This window comes from Xylocopa sonorina, chromosome 11 (assembly GCF_050948175.1).
Source record: "Xylocopa sonorina isolate GNS202 chromosome 11, iyXylSono1_principal, whole genome shotgun sequence".
Classification (NCBI taxonomy): Eukaryota; Metazoa; Arthropoda; class Insecta; order Hymenoptera; family Apidae; genus Xylocopa; species Xylocopa sonorina.
Genome location: NC_135203.1, coordinates 3,162,326 through 3,181,674, shown reverse-complemented (window position 1 = coordinate 3,181,674; position 19,349 = coordinate 3,162,326). Strand labels below are relative to the sequence as shown.

Sequence of the window (19,349 nt, the reverse complement as noted above, 5' to 3'; positions counted from 1 at the left end):
TAGCAACGAAATGGATAGCCATGTTCAATTTTTACCGTGTAAAACTTTCTGTTATTCCTGATTATAAACGCAGCCGGAATGTGCCATTGATCAACGGCGGATAAACGTAAAAACGAAACGCGATTCTCGCGTTTAGGTGCTTTTATGTATTTCCGCGGAACTCCTGGGCGGAACTTTGTTAACGGTGGCGTCGTGAAATCCTGAAATATCCTTCGGCTTTCAAGTTACGGTTGCCTTCTCTACGTGCTTCCGCGGACGTCGAGTCTGAAGAACGGCCCAAGCCCCGCCTCTGAATTTTGTTTCGCATTCCGGCTGTTTCAACCCCGGGACGTCAGCTACCTCGTTTCCTGCTTTCTTTTGCTATCTTTTCTTCCTCTATGCATTTGCGTCGGAAGAGTGCCTCGCGAAAAGGAGGTGAGATGACCAGACGAAAAATCGTTGCGAACGCCCGACTTGTATACGTAACGTGGGGTCGTCCAGATAAATCTGTTATTCCGTTTCGTTTGAAGCCAACCGTTGCTTTAATTACACTTTTGCCACTGTTTTCTTGGAATTCTAGTAATCGATTTTCTCGAGCAAGAAACAGGTGTCCTTTGTAACGATAACGCAACACAGTTACAATTGGTAATCCGTTCGGGAAAACGTTATGCAAAAGGAAGGAAAACATGGAATTACGAAGGAAAACACGTAAGACGAAAGGAAATTCTATGGTTCCTTGTTATCCGAGAGTGCCTCTGAATATAGAAAATTCTTAAGGAGGTATTTTATTTCAGAGGAAGAAAGATATGCTAGATATATTAAATTTCTAATAACGTGTCTACGAATTGTTAGTTATGTGAGAACAATTCGAGTAAAGTCAAATCGATCCTATCGTTTTCTGTTTCCAAGAGGATAGTTCGGTTCATCTTATATGTATCTTTCAAACCCCGTTTCCGGATCATCCTATTCAACGTACGGCAGGATAAATATTTTATTCCATCAGCATTCGGAGACAATTTTCTGGTGGAACAGTTACACGACTCGGATTACATTTGAAGTAATGTGCAACAATTCGGTACGGTTGCAACCGTGTATAATGTAGCAGTGTAGTCAACGATTCTCCTTGATCAGGAATGTTGCAAAATTAACGAGAAGCATCAAACAGACGCGACGTGAAGTTACAACTGCGCCTCGAACGCGATTGCATTTCCGTGTAAGATAACGTTGTCGACGATGGTATGATATGATTCGTCACGATAGATGAGTGGACATGAAAAATATTTCTTCGTGAAAATAATGTAAGTTAAACTTGTTTTCGCTCGTGCCCGTTGCGCTCTTCAATTTAAGTTGCGTTCGTCCCACTTGCGCGGAAACGAACACGAATCATCCGTAACAACTTTTATCAGCCTTTACCAATTTTTTTTAGTTTTTTCTCCAAGTGTGCTCGCGTTCGCACGCGGGCAGACTAGCCGAACGAAATCAACGTTAAGCCAATGTTACGCTCCAATCTAGTCGATACCACCGTGACCGTCTCGATTGAATATCGGCGTGTCGGGCTGACGAACGCGAATGGCCGCGAAAGTGATTGCGCCGATATACGATTTCAATGGACCACTGGTTGCGCCGAGAAGGAAATCGTTATCGTGCCAAATAGAACTTCTACCTAGTGGCTACTGGAAAGTTGGAACCCGTGTCGTACTCCATCGAACTGGTGCCGTGTAGATGTTACAGATTGCGGGCGAACGATAAGCGCCGCGGAGAACACTTCCGGCTTGCCGTCGCGGTAACTTTTCTTCTCGTTTGGTTGCGAATAACCAAGAAATTCACCGACGATTCATTGCTCGGTGTATACTTTTATCGAGAAGCTATCAATTCCGCGCCCTAAGAAATATAAAGATTCGAAAAGATCCTACGAGCGAATCTAAGAGAGTTCAAGATGGTCGTTTAAATCTCCTCATCGCAGGATCTGTCAGAGTGGTTGTACTTTTTTGTTACGGGCATTTCGAGGCTCGAACGTCGACTCTCGAAAGCGACGAATAGTTGTAAGCGTTATGAATTATGGATTTCTAGGTACTTAGCGAGAGGCTCGTCTGTTTCGCTGTTGTAGTATCGGAATGGTTTATTCTGAAGTTGATTTTATTTCAATGTAATGTGAACAATGACTTGAAAATATTAGATTGTAAGATATGAAGTGTCTGATTTTGGTTCTACAGTAGTTTAAGTTCTGTTTTAATAAAAAACATTAAAATTTTTTATTTACGAATCGTATTTAATGTTATAATCTAATACGTAAATAGTAGAACAGCTCGGACGAGATAAAATTAGCTTGAGGTACATTTGAAGAATGTGATGAAAACAATCTACTTTATCCATGCTTTTTTTACGTGAATGAAAAATGAGACGAATAGGAAAATGGAAAATTCCTATTGGAAGGAAGAAAAATTGCATTACCAGGAATTTTATAATTTCGAATTTTACATTACGGAGAATTCTGATGCGAGCGGTGGTTACAATGGACTCGATGAATTTGCTCAACAGTAAGGACGTACGGGTTAATCCATTTATGAGTGAAAGACAATCGAAGAGGAAGAAGGATCTCGAGTGAAAAATCCCTTTAACGAAACGCTGTGCTCTTAAGTTAATTAAAACGAAATCTTATCGCGATTAATTACAATAGGGACGGACAATCATGATCAATTGAGCCGGGGACGGAGCGAGGCCAACTGAAAGTACCAAGTAAAACGGTTAGCCGTGGCAAACAGTGGAAACTGATTTCAACGGGAGATTCCATTTCACCTGAAGTCTACAACGCTATCCCGTTCTGTTCGTTTTGGTCTCCCGTTTCGTTGACGAAAACGAATCTCCTTTGGTCGCCTTTATCGACATACTTCCTTGCGCGAGGATATTTGATTTTCTCGCGAGGAGCGTCGTCGCCATTGTTTCGCTCTGCTGAAATATGTGTCAGCCATTATGACGTGAACGTCGCATCTCCGAATCATAAGGAATTCCCCCTTTTCTCGCTAAGTCTCTCCCCCGTGTTTAGCGGCTTCATTGTTTTCGAATTCGGGTCACTGTCCTTGCTTCGTATTGTGCTTCTTCCGCTTTACACCAGCAATTTCTCACGTTTGATATTCCTTGCCGAGTTTTGGAATTTTTTTTTGGCACACAGGAGATAGAAGACACACCAGTTCTCTATTTTAGTCCTTATCGCTTGGACCTATTCGCTTCGACTTTATTCCGTCCTTCCAAGGGATACATGATTCCGTAACAAAGGTGCGCGCGTTTAGTTTATTACAAGATATATTCGTGGATTAAAGGATCTCAGGTTTAGTTGATCGAGGAATAGAATGTGTGGAGCCGGAATATCCAAGAGATCACCCAGTTCCAGCTTATTGAAATACGTAGGACTACGTCAAGGATTTTCAGCGTCGGATTATTGAAACACGTACAGCTATGTTAAGGGCTTTCAATTTCGTCTTATTGAGGAATGCTACGTTGCGTCAAAGGGTTTACCTCTATTTCATCCTGACACAAGGTGCAATCCACCGCGTTATTCTCAGCTTGCTCCGTTTTACGCGCGGAGTATTCGTCGGGTGAGCTATCAGACCTCAGTTGAATAACATCGAATCGTTTTTATCCGACGTGAAAATTAATCGCTCGCGATGTAACACGTTTGCACGGGCATTATTATAAGTTGAAACATGTAACAGCGTAAACCAGTAACCGTGGCCTATGGTTTCCAATCATAGGCTCGGGGTCGACTTTAATAACGGCATTTCGTGCCGCGTAATCTTGATGCCGGCCTGTCTAAGGGTAGTTGCTCGGCCAACTTAATAACCAAGCCCCCTTTTTCCTTTTTTCTCCTATTTTACATAGCCGGCGCGCTCATGCGTCGCTCCGCAAATATTCGCATCGCAGTCGTCCTCGTCTCTTGTACGAAGGCCCGTGAGGCACGCGGCCCTCGTATAACTCGTCGAGATCCAATTTTTCAGGCAGAGAACCAGGTCCGGCACACAAAACGTTCATCCATCCGCTCTAACAAGTACACCGACCGTGCTAATTGTTCTTTTCCTCGAACCTACTTCTTGACGCTTTGCAACCTTCTCCTTGATTACTTTTCCCCCTATTAAAACACGGTTCCAAGGTAGGATCCAGGGATCCTTGTTTGCTCGTTCGCCGTGGATTTATTTTCTCGTCTCAATCGCGAGAAAGAAATTTCATTTACGCTGCCTTTCCCTTTTGCTTGCCTGATTTTCATTTACCCGGTTCATAACTCGATATTTCTTCTTCGTCCCAGAAATCTTCGGCTACTTTTCCTTGACGTGGTTCAAAGTCGGATTTTGTCGATTTATTTTGTGCTTCCTTTTGTTCGATTTCCTCGGGTGCTTCGACGTCGTTGGACAACGAGAATCTTCATTTTGTCATCGCATATTGTCTTACAGTTTAGTTTCGCTATGTTGTTTCCTGTACGCAGCAACTTGTCGTGTACTGTTTTCTTTTTTACGAAAGATCTTCACTTTCCGTTCGACCTTCGATACTATCTACGAAACCTTTCGCTGGAATTGGCTTCCTAACGTTATTACCACGCTTGTTCCATGCTTGACAATATTCCCTTATCGTATTGCCTCCTATGTAGAGTATAATATTAGTCGTCGCGTGTGCCATGTGTTACCTACGATCTCGGTTTACGATCTCTCGATCTCTTGTGAACGTCTACGAAGGTTTACAAGATATTCAGCAATAAGCAATAACGAGCTGATAATGATCAAATATAGGTGTATCAGTTGGGAGAAGTTATAATTATTTTCAATTTTAGTTTCACGCGGTTAAGAACCGTAGGCAGTAAATATCTTTAAGGGTAGTTTGGCCAATGGATCTTAAATCAAGATCCAAGGAAGATTTTAATTTATGACAGGAAGCTTAATTGATTTTTTTACCATATTTCCATCTCTTCTATTTCCATCACCGTTTTAAGCATCGATCGTCGCAAGTAACGAAAGTTGCAAAAATATGGATATCTAGGGGGAGCATTCTTATACTTTAATTGCCTCAGAAACGATCTTGAACGCGGACGACGAATAGCAAAGCTGGTCAGCTGCCATAGTCTGTCGGGTGCGATCATTAAAATTTATATATCGTGCCGTTTCCCACGCATATTGGTTTTGTACGTTTCAATTGGATGTGCCAGTGGTTTGCCTTGGCCTCGCGGCGTTTTACGAGGCAGTTTATTGCGGGATGCTTTGAATATTCGCGCGACATTGCTCCCTGCAAATTTACCCTGTTAATTGAAATTACTAAGAGTGTCTCGCGGACGGCGGCTGTTCTCGTTTCAAGTTGCCTGAGTAGAACAAACTTGAAATTTGCCAAACACCCCACGATTTCCGGAAGATCTTCCGTGCGCCTTCAAACGTTTCCCTTCCTTTTTTTGCCATTTAAATAGTTGCAAGTACAGTCAGAGTCTCACCTTTTTGAAGAATTCTATTGCGAATATTCTATCCACCCTCTGTTCATACTTTATATAATTGTGTAAAATTTCGAATCGCTTTTCATCTGTTAAGCGAAGTTAGATTGTTTCCCGTGCTTTCTGATACTCTGCCGGCGATTCAATTTACTTGTCGTAATTTTTAATAAGCGAAGATATGGCAATCGACTGAAGAATAGCAACGTTGCTAGGTAAACTTTGTTATCTTGGAAAATAGAGCGACTGCTGGCTAAATACTCGTTTTCCTCGACTGATGTGGGCGTCTTAATGTTCTTGAACTTCGATTCCCCGACGTTTTTCCGTGGGAAGATGGATGGCGAGGTATTAATGCGATATCCACGGGAAAAGGGGGAGAAACCGGGGACTCGCTCCGGGATTCAAATCCCAATCTAGTTGGCCGCGCTGAAAGCGGTATTATTCAGAGCGCTGGCAAGGCATACCCCGTGTTCCTTCGATCTTCGTGGATATTCTTCATGGTAGACAACTTTCCGCCAGGTGAAAACGCTCGGCTTTAATTCGCACGTGCCGCACGAATCGTGTAGTAATCGCTGCCGAGTTTGTTTAAATGTTATTTATCGCGCGATTCGCTGCGCGTAATTAGTCTCGCGCGATAATTGATAACTCGCGCGAATTCAGTAGCACGCTCGTTCGGCGTCTTGGGTGATATTTTATGGGAAGATAAACACGCCTGCGTCCCGTTTTCATAATCACGGTAAACGAGAATGATTAGACATGGTAAACATCGTTGAATTTACCGGCCTGAAAACGTAACATTCAGCTGCGCGATCGTGATGTTATAAGTAGACTCAGTTTTGATCGTGACTTCGTTTACCGTTTACATTTATTCTGTGCGCAGTGAAACGCGGCTTGAAATTAACAACTTCTCTATAAATTAGATACCAGAATGGTAACTCGGAGAGACACGTTTATGTTTTCAAAGGGTACGGGAGATTTCGACGCAGATTTTGCCGCTTCTCATTTTTCACGGGGCCTGATTTTTTAGTTCCCATAATTCGTGAGCCTGCAGTTTTCAAAGGTTCACGTGGCAGCGGGACAAGAAGCATGGTGAACACGTGACGCGTGCGTGCGGTTCAAAACCGAACATGATCAATACGCGTACGCGCAACGCAACATCCGTATGTACACACTCGTCACGCGCGTCATGCGTGATGCAAATGCGTTTTTCCGCCCGCTCTGCGGGAAAGCGAGAGGAGGCAATCGCGAATTTATCGCTCCGTGCGTGGCCACAGTTTTTACCTGTCAAGCATTCGTACAGATAACCGTCCCACGGTTCCTCGTTGCGTTCCTTTAATTAGCGTGCGTGTCTATTCGGGTCAGAAATCGCGTGCACGAGGGCACGGCGGATAGAGCCGCGGATAGCATGCTAATTAAAAATTAATTAGGACGGAGACGGAAACGCAGGTAGAACGGACAGCATTATTAATTACGAAATATCCGTCCAGTTGCAATTTGCATAAGTACCGCGGTACAATGCATCGCGTTTTTTCTGTCGATTTCCAGCCGCATCCAGACCGTATTACCATCCCCTTCTCCCTCGTTTCCCGTATCTCACCATGAGAACGGAGCCGCGTGCAAATATTGGTTCGCGAAACTGCGCGTTTCGCAAAAATATGATGCGACGACGTTGCTCTTGGATTTTTGCGGGTAAACGAGCCGAGATCCACTCGACGGGTTCCCGTTGCGTTCCTCGCGACCGGTTATTTACGAGCCACCGATAGCTCGGTAGATATTTCGCGGCTCGATCGAGCGTGCTACGAAACTCTGCCGGAACTTCACTGAATTACGGGGCGAAGAAAGGATACTCAACAAGTTGCCGAGACGGCTTTTCGCGAGAATAGGCAGGATTTGAGGCCGGGAGGGTCGATACGCAGAGCCCAGGGTATGGAAGTTCGGAGATACTCGATGGGGATTCAGAATGTTTCGCGAAAGGTTTGACGAAGCGTGGATGAGGATCGCGTGGGTGGTTCGTTGCGGTTATTCGAACTTGTTGAATAGCGCGAGGCTCTTTGTATCGTGCGCTTTTTTATGGTAAAAATTTCATTTTCATGGAAACAATCTACGTTTTGGCAGCGCAGTTTGTAGAATTTTCACTCGTTGGTTGTTTTAAGAACATTTCTGTCGTTCTCGCTTCTTTCTCTTTGATGTTTGCGAGCGCTACGTGTTTCCACGGTAAATATAAACCGTGTCGTGCTAATTTTTACGTGGTAGTTTTTATAGTAATACAGAATGAATATTACGTGACAGTCCATAATAATTAATCTCGAAACATCGTATGAGATCTTCGTTAAATATTTAGAAACATAACGTGCGGTTATGAATCGTGGTTGACTCAAATTGATTTCCCAGTCCCACCCTCGCAGTATCTTATCTTCGCCCCTCGCTGTCTATCATTCATTTTCCCTCGAACCACCTCTGCTCCCTTTCTTTGGCTCCTCGACGATTATTGTGCTCGGTCATACGGTTCGTAACAGTTCGCCGCTGATACGTCAAACGTAATCTCGTGTGCTGTGACTGTAAGCCACGAACGGTCAGCTTCCTGTTCAATTGTAAGCTGCCATCCTCCAGGGTGAAGGCTATTTGCTCGCGCTTGACGGTTGTCGCCACTGCGTTACGATATTCTCTGGTGACGGCGTTTTAGCGAGAGGTATTTGGATAACGTATTGTGTTTGAATCGGCAAAATATTTGTATTCCCACGAATTTGATTAAAATACGGTTACGTACATATAATTGGAAAGATCGTTAGGTTGGTGGTATGTTAATCACCGGTGGCACTATTATATTGTCACAAGATATACTTAATTTGTAAAACTTATCTATCTACGTTCTATTCGGATGAATTTCGCTGGTTCTAGGGGTTGAATACATTTTCAGGATACGATTAGGATAGTATTTTTTCCTTGGTTGTGGACTCGAGTCGATTAACTTACCGGTTAGGAAGGATAATCGTCGCATGGCGGGAAAGGGGTGGTTCCCGCTTGTGTCCAGAAGATCGAGCTGATGCACCTCGCCTTTAATCCTGTACAGCTTTCGGTGGAAGTCCTCGATTGTCGGTGTGTAACTCTCTTCGAATTTGTTGGACAAAAATCTGTGGTCAAAGTTACTCACTGCATCACACGAGCATTTAGGAAATCTATCGAACATTCGATAACTAAAATTTAATTAATCGTTAAGCCTGACCAGATTTCCCGGATCATTTTCACGTGACGCTTCGGGCGCAGAATTTCTCGAAACGAGACACGTCAAGGTAAACGAACGGTGCACCCCTTTTCGCAGCTGCGCCAGCAGCGCGGAACGTATATCGATGAAAACTAAATCGTTTGTCCTATTATCGACTGGCGAAGCGTGCCGAGGCATAGGCTCGATCATGCAGAACGTATCGAGCGTGTTTTCACGAATCTCTCTCAGTTTTCTGTATCGTATTCGAAACATTTTCGCGTCGGTTATCGAAAAAGTTCTCCCTTGGACGATTAATAACCGGGTATACTTTTGAGTAATTACACGTTCAGTATCCCCTAATTTCTTGACAATTATACGTTACTAAAAGAGAGCGTAGGATATTGGATCGGTTTCTGAAAAAGTAAGGCGACGGTCGGGCTAATGAAATCGTCGACAAACTGAACACGAAACTCCAACCGTGAGAGTCCATTAGCAAGTTCAGCGTGGGAACGCATGCTTAGCGAAACCAGAGCCAGTACGAACCGCGTTATATCCGTTAAGATTATTCTAGCCGCGTTGTTATTCGTTTCGTTATCCAAGGAATCGAACTCGAGACACGATCGAGAGAAACCCGGGGATTACCACCTGTAAAAGGCGTTAACGAGCTCATCGAGTTGGAGCCTCCCAATGCGCGTCGCAAATACCGTGGAATGTTTTTGATTAACCTAACAGGATTTCCAACGAAATTCAATCACGGGACCAGTCATGGTCTAGTAAATCAGTGACACGTTTCCTGTCAGCGCTCGCTTGTCCATTTTCTCGCCGTGGGTTAAAAATATCGCTCTGTTAAAAGCTTTCTGGTTTTTGGGGTGGTATCGGACCAATACCCTTAGGCCGTGTTCACAGTGGTCGTCTACTATCGCGTTTCACCGATCGCCGTTAGTCCCGATGAAGGATCGAACGACAATTGGAAAAAATTTCTTATCGTTGTTAATCGTGGTTCTATTTTTACTTTCAGATGGTGTAGCGTTTTAACGAAGGAGTGGCTCCCAACGGTGCAACATAGCGTGATGATCTCGATGTAATCGCTTTTATGCTAAAACCGGGTACTTGTAAACACACTCTTGGTTTATGTTCATCGGGAGTTTCGTTGTACGTTTACAGAAGGGTGGTTACATTCAACAACAAGTACGCAAGCCACCCGATATTATTAATATTCGCAGGAGAATCGAGGATACATATGGTGTTTTAGTTTAACAGGTGGAAATAGACGTTTCGTTTTTAATTTTGAAAAATGAACTCCGAGGTAAAAAGTGGACAGAATTGAGCGCAGGTCGATTTGTATTTTCGTGCTTGACGTCAGGCTTTCATCGAAGCAGAACTTTTTAAACTGAACTGCATGCGCGTTTGCGGTCATCGATGAAAAATACCTGCAAGGTCGTGAAAAAAGCAGTATCGTCAATGGAACTGGCTTGCTTTTTTTTCGCGATACACCGGGTATTCTCATTGGTTTTTATATCGCATCAACGCCGGTGAACCTTCAAATTGATATCCAAAAAGCATGCTCTGGGTATCGTTTAAAGTGCAAATATATCGGTCAAATACGCTTTTGTCCGTGAGAATATGTTTCACCTTGATGTTTGTTCAATTACATCCTCCATCGACAGCAAACTACTGTTAAAATCCCTTTTCTTCAATTTTCCTGAAATTTCACGCATGTAGCTATCGATGCAAACAGTTCAAGTGAACATATTTGGTAATTCTGATGTTAATAATTAATCCTTCGATACAAAATTAAACGCAGAAAAGAAAAATTTGAAACATTTCACATAATCGTAGCACAGGATTTGTGCTAGCAAGAAAAACAGCCTTTGCTTTATCACGACGAAGGGGAACAAAGATTTCTATTCCTTTTCTCAGTGAACGCTGTCGTATCGATGTAAATGCACAATGATCATGAATTTAATATTAATTCTATGAGATTACCGTGCTACAATGGCAGTTTTGCCAACCCTCGCGCTACCAAGCATGACCAGGCGGTAGCAGTTGCGTGGGGGTGGCTTGCAAGCGTCCTCCTGCGAGGACGTGGACGCAGGACTCGGGCTGACTGGTATCGGGAGGATGCCATCCTCCGAGCTTGAGGGCCCCTCTAATTCGGGGCCCGCTTGTGCTCCTCTTCGACCTCGATTGATTCGTTGCTCGGCCTCTTCTGTCGTACTTCCGCTTCTGCACAACCTCTGCACACAGCACACAAGTCGGCCGCACGCCTCCAGCTGAAATAAGACGGTTTCGTCCGTTGTGAGCGAGCGAATACGTCGACCAACTTGTTGAGTAAAAAGTTACGTCTCGGACAGCTTGGGAATGTAGAATTCTTGGTGAAGGTAGAGCATCTAGGATACTTTCGCAAGATTCTAATGTTATAATTCAGCTTATCGGTATTTTTGTCATTGCTTTAGGAAGCCTTAGCAATACGTATAGATGAATGTACTTATGAGATATATATGTAGATATTTACAGCATTTTTTTTATCTTGTCTTATATCTTTTATCACTTATGTATAAGATTGAATAAAATTAGAGCTATCTTCCTACGATGTTAACTGAAATTTTGCTGAAATTAACTCGCACAGCTAATGCTTTCAAGCGTTCATTTGTTTCGCGTCAGAGAAATGAAATTGACTAATTGCATGAAGTAATACGAAGCGACAGGAAAAGCCGATAGGAGACGGAACACGAAATTGGGAAATTTACCGGGCATAAAGGACCCTATAGAAAAACCATATGTTTTCACCCCCAACCGATTTTGTTCAAACTTTGCACATTTGTAGATCTATATGTGTATGTATCTATATGTGATAATAATTTTAGTAATAGGTCATAATATGTTAAGAAAACCAGTTGTTTTGCTCGAATTTTGCGTCCACAGCTTGTGCATCGACACGAATATTATGTTATAACTTTTAAACAAAAAGTTTCCCCAGTGTAAAATTTTTACCATTTAAGGCCATAAAATAGGCCTCCTATACTGTGTTTTTTGTTAAAATCTGGAGATACCTTCTGTGGGTATAGCAATTTTTCGCAATTTTTCACTAACCCGAAAACTAGAAAAATGCATAAAAAGTGACTTAAAAATTGCGAAAAAGAAAAAATTATATAGCCTTCGAAAGCTTATTTTTTTGTGATTTTTTTATGCAAAATTCAAGTCGATATCCTGTTTCAGTCAAAAGTTATAGCCTCCGAAAGATTTCTCCAAATGCGTACTTTGACCCCCTCTCCCTCTCTTATTAAAAGGCCCGACAGATAGAGACTCTGGCAATTGATGAGACACATATAGATCTACAATTGTGCAAAGTTTGAACAAAATTGGTTGGGGGCGAAAACATATGATTTTTGAATATGGTCCTTTTTAATGGTGTTAAATATTGTTGATGAGCGTGACTCGGCGAAATCCAATGGTGCTAAGCGCATCTTCCAGGGAAGGTGCGGATTGTCATTATTTTTATTTCTTCTGCTATACTTCTCAATGTTTTTATATTCCGTAATTCACATTTCATCGCTTTCGCGATGTGCTGTGCGGTCTGATTTTCGTATTGCGAAAATAAGTCATTATTTGACGGTGAAAAAATAATGAAAGAGCAATTTTCGAAATGAAGTGTAACAGCCTTTGTACGTGTACCGCGTTTGATCTCGCCTTGCAAAGCGGGAAGCCCACGGTGCGTTTATCGATCTGCTATGCTAAACGCGAGATTCGATTGTATTGTTTAAACATTTGCAACCGGCGTATTTTAAGTTCACAACGTTCGGTGCGATTTACTTTTAGCGGCACGCGAAAGGATGGGAATTCAATTTGCGTGAAATTCAGATTATTCGAATGCTCCCAGCGGATTAAAATGTTTGCATCGTGGACCGAACGTTAAGTTCAGGTATATTTTTCACCAGCGAACCGTAAAACTAATTTCTTTTTTTTGTTATTACATCAAAGCGTGGCACAACTCTTTCATACATCTAATTACTTTGGTACAGTAACAATATTTGTGCATATGAATATTCAGTTTTATTGTTCATTATCTGCGTGTCGCACTTGTCGGACAAATGGAATTAAAATAAATACGGAACGGAATTTTGTTTAATAACGAAGTCCTTTATTGCCGTCTCAGTACGACGCGCAAGAAATTCATAATACTGGAAACCATTAGTTTCGTTTGGGACGCGAAAGCGAACGAAATTCAAGGATGTCCTCGTGAATACGAATTGCACGAGAAATCAAAGAAAAATGGTCCATATTGCAACAGTCTTTTTTTCTAGAAAATAACGCATAGAAAATTGCATGATCGTGTTAGATTTAATGCGATGCATTTTTATTCGTTGCTTGTGGTTCAGCGCACGTATGAGAAATCATAGTTCAGAACTACTGGAAAGTATGATAAATTTTGTGCGATACTACTTGTAGCCTGTAATCAATATAAAGGGATCTCTTGCTGTTAGGAATATCACCGATATTTTGTTAACGTTTACATAACAAATTTTTTCAATTCACGGTACCGAGAGCCAACACGATTATCGATGTTTAACGAGTAAAACGTGTGCTTCTGCAAATTGCCAGGTGGACACATGTAACGCGTTGAAAATTGCGTAAACGAACATTTCAATGATTGATCGCGTCGTGCACCTCGGCTAGAAGTCGTTAAACGCGTAAATATCCGAAAAAAAACAAGGCACATTCGACGAAATGATCGGCGAAGGACGTGGACGAAATTTTGGAAATATTTTCGTGTATTATGATCGTGCATCAATTTGCACGGTATCGTTGGAATCCTGAAATAGTGGTTTCCATTTGAGCGGAAATTTGCCGCATTCTGTCGAAATGGCAATTCGCCGTTGACGAAGATCGAGGTATAAAAATTTCGTGATGTATAACAGATTTTGCTGATGCTTTGACCTTCTCGATTGTCGGAATTGTCGACATTTTTACGTGCCCCTTTCTGTTTTCAAATTATGAATATTCGAAGGAAAGCAATTCATAGCGCGTACACAACGATCGTGTAACTTCCTCGAGTGACATCCTTATCGTATCTCTATCATTTATCCAGATCAGGGAATTAACGTACATTCATCGATATCTCTACGTAATTTCGTTTTAATTGTCGTTCGATAATCTCGAGATACAATTATCGGTACATGAATCAAACATCAGCTCCGCTAATTTCAATAATTACCCCTAGTCATGATGCCCGGCAGCAAGTAGTCCGAGTAATTCACGACGCGGTCTATCGTAGCAGCGGTTAATTTGGCAGTTTTAATGTTGCTCGTTATTTCAGGAGAATGGAATCCTTGCGATTCCCGCGCACGTCTCTTCTTTCCACGGCGACAAATTGAACGGCTGAGCATAAAAATACTAAGGAGGAAAAGGCTGGCGGTGGAAATGTAATAACTGTCGGATTTTGTAAAAGGGCTTTCGATAAAATCAAAAGAGAAGATAAGGAAAAAAAATGTAAAACTATAAAAGGAAGTAAAAAGACGGGCGTACGTAACGATGCAACGGAAAAGGCCGGTTGTTCCCTGGAAGTTATTCCAACTATACCAGCTTTGTCCCTTCTGCTAATGATTGTTGCAACGCAGAATTCGTTCCTGAAAGGAGTCTCGCAGGGAGGAAAACGTCATTTCGTCGTGGTTAAAGGGAAACCTGAGTGGTTCTCACGTGGATAAAAGAAAAGAAAGAGGGAAAGGTTCGAAGGACACGAAGATGTTATTAATCATTCCCCTAAATATCGCGGTATCACGCTGTCGTGCTTTTCAGAAACCGTTCTAATGGCTTTTTTATTTTGTGTACATCGAGATCAGCGAAGAAGGAATCTCTGTTCGACTTTCCCGTCCGTACTTTTCCGTGTTATGGCCGTCAATCACGTAAAAAATTGTAAGTTGTTGCCGAGTTTCTTCGATATTACGTGTCGCATTAGAAACGCATTTTCCTGGGTCAATTTCCTTGAGTTGCCTTCGATTTTCCTTCGATTTTCCAATATTCGGTATGGTCAAAGATAGAAAATTGTTCATTTTCAGAAACATTATTCGAAACTTTGAATTAATGGCATTTGGTATATTTAGCTGAAAAAAAAACCCGGACGATTAATCCGACGATTATCGTAGAAATGGTGTCGAGGTTGTTCTATTGCGAGCGTGTAATAAAAATGCAATGCAAATCGAAAATAATATAACGAGGGCGTTAAAGATAATTTCGACTTCCTAAATTCTGCGCAGGCAATTTCAAAATTCCAAGGGTCTCTAAAATTCTTTTATAGATGGGTCTTAAAAAAATAATGTTCTTCAAGAAGTAAAGAAACTTGCTGTTCCAGAGAAAGATAGTGGAGCGTTGCTGCGAAAGGAATTGTGGCAAATTATTTTTTCAACTTTTCTGAGAGAAAACTTACGGGAAAGTACGAGGCAATTTTTGAGCTAGCTTGGATTTCAGGAGAGATAAAATGGATGTGTCGAAAATAGAGCAGTTTTACTTTTATTGTGTTTCTAGGAAATGAACAGGCTATTACTTGTTTAAATCCGAAGAAATTTGAATGTGTCCGGTGTACATAGGCATGTGTACATAGTATCACGCAGTCAATTTCGTGAAATGCGCTCGTAACTTTGGAACAAGTTCGTTACACGTGCAGATATAGTAAAAAGAAGTTGCCTATAAACCTTCGTATCTCCGTTGTAGCTGTTTGTATGTTCTACAGTGTAAATCAATTAAAATGTCTTCTTTATTGTTTCGAACTCGGATCTCGATCGAACGAAACTTCTTCCGCAGTTTCACCTTCGGATTCATGTTTATCGATGGAACTATAATTGAAACAAACTCTACAGTCTTGTCAAGATTTCAAATTGCTTTCGTAAGAGAAATCACGCGTCCGTTCTCTTCCCATTTGTCACAGCTCTGTTGCCGTTAATTCGTGCACCTTTTTTTTCGGCCGTTCGACGACAAAGAATTGCGAGACCGTGTGGAATCTGCCGAAAAGCGATTGAATAATTCAGGAAAACGTCGCGCGACAGAGATCAAAATTGAAGCCAGCGACTCGTTCCAATTTCTTTTAATAGGCGGCATAAAATTGTTTAAACGAGGTCGCGTGATATGCAAATAAAGTACAAAGAAGGAAAGAGAAAGCCAAGTGGGTGGTATGAAAAAAGGGGAGATATTCCGGACGAGTTTTTTTTTTATTCGCTCGCAACTCCATTAATTAACGACAAGACGGGAAGGGTTGCGGGGCAAATGGACGGTCTGCTGGCCCGAAGAAATTTGATTAAGTTCGATTGGCACGGTCTCCAATTATCGCGCGTGCAAAAAATCTGCTCGAATAAAGTGTATAATTAAACGTTACGGGCAAGAAGTGATTCCCACTGCCGTGTATCCTTCAAGGTGTGAATATTTTTGCGCATTGGTGACCAATCGTTTGACTTAGACGATATTATCCGACGCTCTCGTGAACGAACGAACGAACGAACGAACGAACGAACGAACCGTGGCCATAAATAATTCAAATCATACGTGACAAGACTGGGAAAAGTTATCGCGCGGAAAATGTATGGGGCGACGACGAAAGCACGCGCGGTTGTTTTTTCGCATCGTCTGCTTTGTACTTTTTTGTTGTTCTGGAATTCATTACTTTCTGAAAATATATCGTAGTGTACGGAAAGTTTCAACAATCTTAAACGTGTTTTGAAAACTTCTTTACTTAAAGTGTTTTAACGAAGAATGTACGAACATTTTTACTTTATGTTCTAGCATTTGCGTGTGCTTTAAATGAATTAATAAAAATAACAAAGCGTGTCATGTTTGGTATTGTATGCAAATAGTTGCGCTTACACTTGCACCGATTGCATTAATTTGGTGGAATTCGTACGGCTTTCTAAAGTTTTTCCATGCATTGTTTAATATCGAGAAGGCAAACGTTTCACGCGAAGGTCTCACTTCGTGTGCTGTGTGGCGATAAATGCCTCGATCCTTCGTACAAATGGGTTTCTTCATCTACATTATGTACGCTGCCAGTCGGCCAAAGTGTCACGCAAATGCAAACGGACATTTTGCTTTGATTTATACGGTCATTTCGGTCTCGATGCGATTATGATTTCACGAAAGTTCGTTGGAATATTATTCGATGGATGCCAGCTTGCGTTAACCCATTTTCTTTCACAGCGATCAACATTAAACAAGTAACGATCTCTCCCTCTATTATATAACTTTGCAACAGAAAAAAAAGGATATTAATTTTGCTTGGAATTATCAAATATTTAAGAAATGCTTGATATTTGAGTCTATTTTCGCAGGGAGTTATATCCGATGGAATCCATCCATTTTCATCAATGAAACGGGTGATCCAAGTGGGTCACTTTTGAATGTAGTGCCGTGGACATTTATAAACGCTCGATAAACGTGTCTACGAAGTGCTGTAAATGCACAGAAGTTAGTAAAACGGTGAATTTAGAACGTACCTTGTAACTTCGTCGGTTAGCTTGAATGATTTACTTAAGATTTAGCGCCACGTATTCTCTTACTAGTTAGTAACTTTTCCGCCGCAGAATTTGGAGAAAAAAGTTTTGTATTTTTTTATTAATTCGAACTTTTCGAACGTTTAAAAGAATTGCTACGGGTGCGCTCTTCTTAAAATTTTGTAACCGTAGAACCTCGCTGCGGACGCAATTATCACGCTTGACACGTGTTTATGAGTTTCTTTCGAATTTGAACCAACTAACCGAGCGTGCGGCTAAACATTTTCATTTCCAGACAGAGAAGTCCGAACAATAGCATTATGACGGTCACGAATTCGTTTCTTTTGTTCAAACTGTTATTTCAATAGGATCGCGTGCGCGTATTTGTCATCGCTATTACATGAGCGAAAGTTATTACGCAAAAATCGATCGCGCGAATGGTTACTGGCACGTGTTTTGTCCGTTTAATTACTTTCTTTCGTCCGAGCATCGTGTACATCGCAGCTTTTATAACGAGGAAATGTTTATTAATAGATTGGTCGAGATTCGTATGTAACTACTCTTTTACGTCATTAAAAACTGAGTTCTCCCTGTACAAAAGGAATTGTGAAACAGGAAACTCTCCATTGATAAGTATATCCCAGGTATTTCATTACCTAACCATTATTGTTCCATATTAACAAATTATTTCAATATTGAGAAATTAATTCTCTGAATAGTTTTAACTCCATTCGTGTATTAATAAAGCCTACATGACTTGTTTTACGTTCGCCGAAAAAAAGAAGAATATGTCGATATATTGAGGTACACGTTATGGGGTCGCCATAAAATATGAAAGCATTCCTGCACGATCGATTTCATATATCAGAGGAAGGAAACACAGGACACACGTGTGTTAGACAAACTACGGATCCATCCTTCTAACTTTTGATGTTCGATAGTTTCGAATAAATCACGAACTCGTGGTTACTTTGCAAGTGTTCACGCCCGGATCTGCACTTTTTTTTCGCCCTTTTTACGATTTTGCGCGTTCATTTCGCCCGGGACTCATTTGTGTAAATCAGTTTTTAGTTTCCACATTTTTGATGTTTGGAAAAAGTTCGAAGGCAGATTGAGTTACGTTCGTGTCAGCTTTGGTCTTTATGTTAGAATCCGGATGCTGCGCGGCGGCTGATTAGCAAATCGAATTCGAACTCGTTTAATTGTAAGCTGACTGTTTCAGAGCGGATTTAAAGTTTGGGCTAAATCTGATGCAAATTTGAAAACAAAGCTAAATATACTTAACAAACACGGATAAGCGACACAAATTTATTCGTAACGTTAAGAATACCATGTACAGTATGACAAATATCCTTGTATATGATTTTAAAACTGACACTGGACGATGGTTATGCACATATAAAAAAATAACTCGGTACATTGACTTGTTTAACATAATCAAAAGTTATCGAAACCATTGGGATGCCTCCTTATTCTAAATAATCGTCACGACTCGTTCTCTTCTCGAGAAACGTTTGTCATTCGGCCTCGTCGAAGGGAAAGGCACGCGAGCGCTCGAAATCGAAGCCTCGACCAGCGAATTCGTAACGCGAAGGGGCAGGAAATTAAGATAATTAGGTAGCGATATAAACGAGGCAACTTGGACCGTGTTAATTTCCGTTGAATGGACGGGATTCACGCAGTCGTGTTCGTAACAACACAGAATGATCCGAATTGATCGATCCGGTGAATTTTGCATTAAGCAACAGCCCGTTGCAATCCAGGTGTCCCGATCTCGATTCACGGGCTACTCCCTGAAAAGTTCAATTCAGGGCCAGGTATTCCCGTACGCGACCTAGTTGCGCGAATAACAGAACCGTTGAAAATTTTCCTACGGTTTCCTTTCGTTTCGAACTTAATCGTAGCCGAGCGCACGACTGAAATAATGTCGGATACACTTCTCATCGGGTCCCGACTGAAATAATAGTAACTTTACATCGTCGCCTCGACGAGTTCCTTACACGTTTGGTTCTTTGGTATTGTCGTAGGAATGCGAATCGATTCGAGTTTAAGAAGAACAATGGCAAAGTTGTCTTTGCTATATCCATTGAGTGTAGTGGTATCGTTCTTATAAAAAGTAATCCAAGATCAGATGGATGATCACGAGAAATTCCGTATTCAGTGAAAATTACGTTAACTCTTTGTCTACTGTTGACACTTAAAGGCGCTTAGAAAACTTGCGTTTATGGTACTGTAG

General features: G+C 41.5%; 2 protein-coding genes across 4 annotated transcripts in view; both read right to left on the bottom strand.

Annotated features, from left to right (window-relative positions):
• LOC143429400 (uncharacterized) overlaps positions 1 to 19,349 on the bottom strand; it is a 381,903-nt gene that overhangs the window by 43,646 nt on the left and 318,908 nt on the right. The gene's annotated exons all lie outside the window — the stretch shown is intronic.
• LOC143428891 (dexamethasone-induced Ras-related protein 1) overlaps positions 1 to 19,349 on the bottom strand; it is a 44,827-nt gene that overhangs the window by 3,397 nt on the left and 22,081 nt on the right. The window contains exons 2-3 of one of the 2 annotated variants that reach the window (XM_076904152.1): positions 10,626 to 10,912; positions 8,411 to 8,568 (exon numbers count right to left, since the gene is read on the bottom strand). In XM_076904152.1, the coding sequence (XP_076760267.1) occupies positions 8,411 to 8,568; positions 10,626 to 10,669 (202 nt within the window). In that variant the 5' untranslated portion in view covers positions 10,670 to 10,912. The remainder of the gene's footprint in view (positions 1 to 8,410; positions 8,569 to 10,625; positions 10,913 to 19,349) is intronic. The other variant, XM_076904151.1, reaches the window with a different exon arrangement.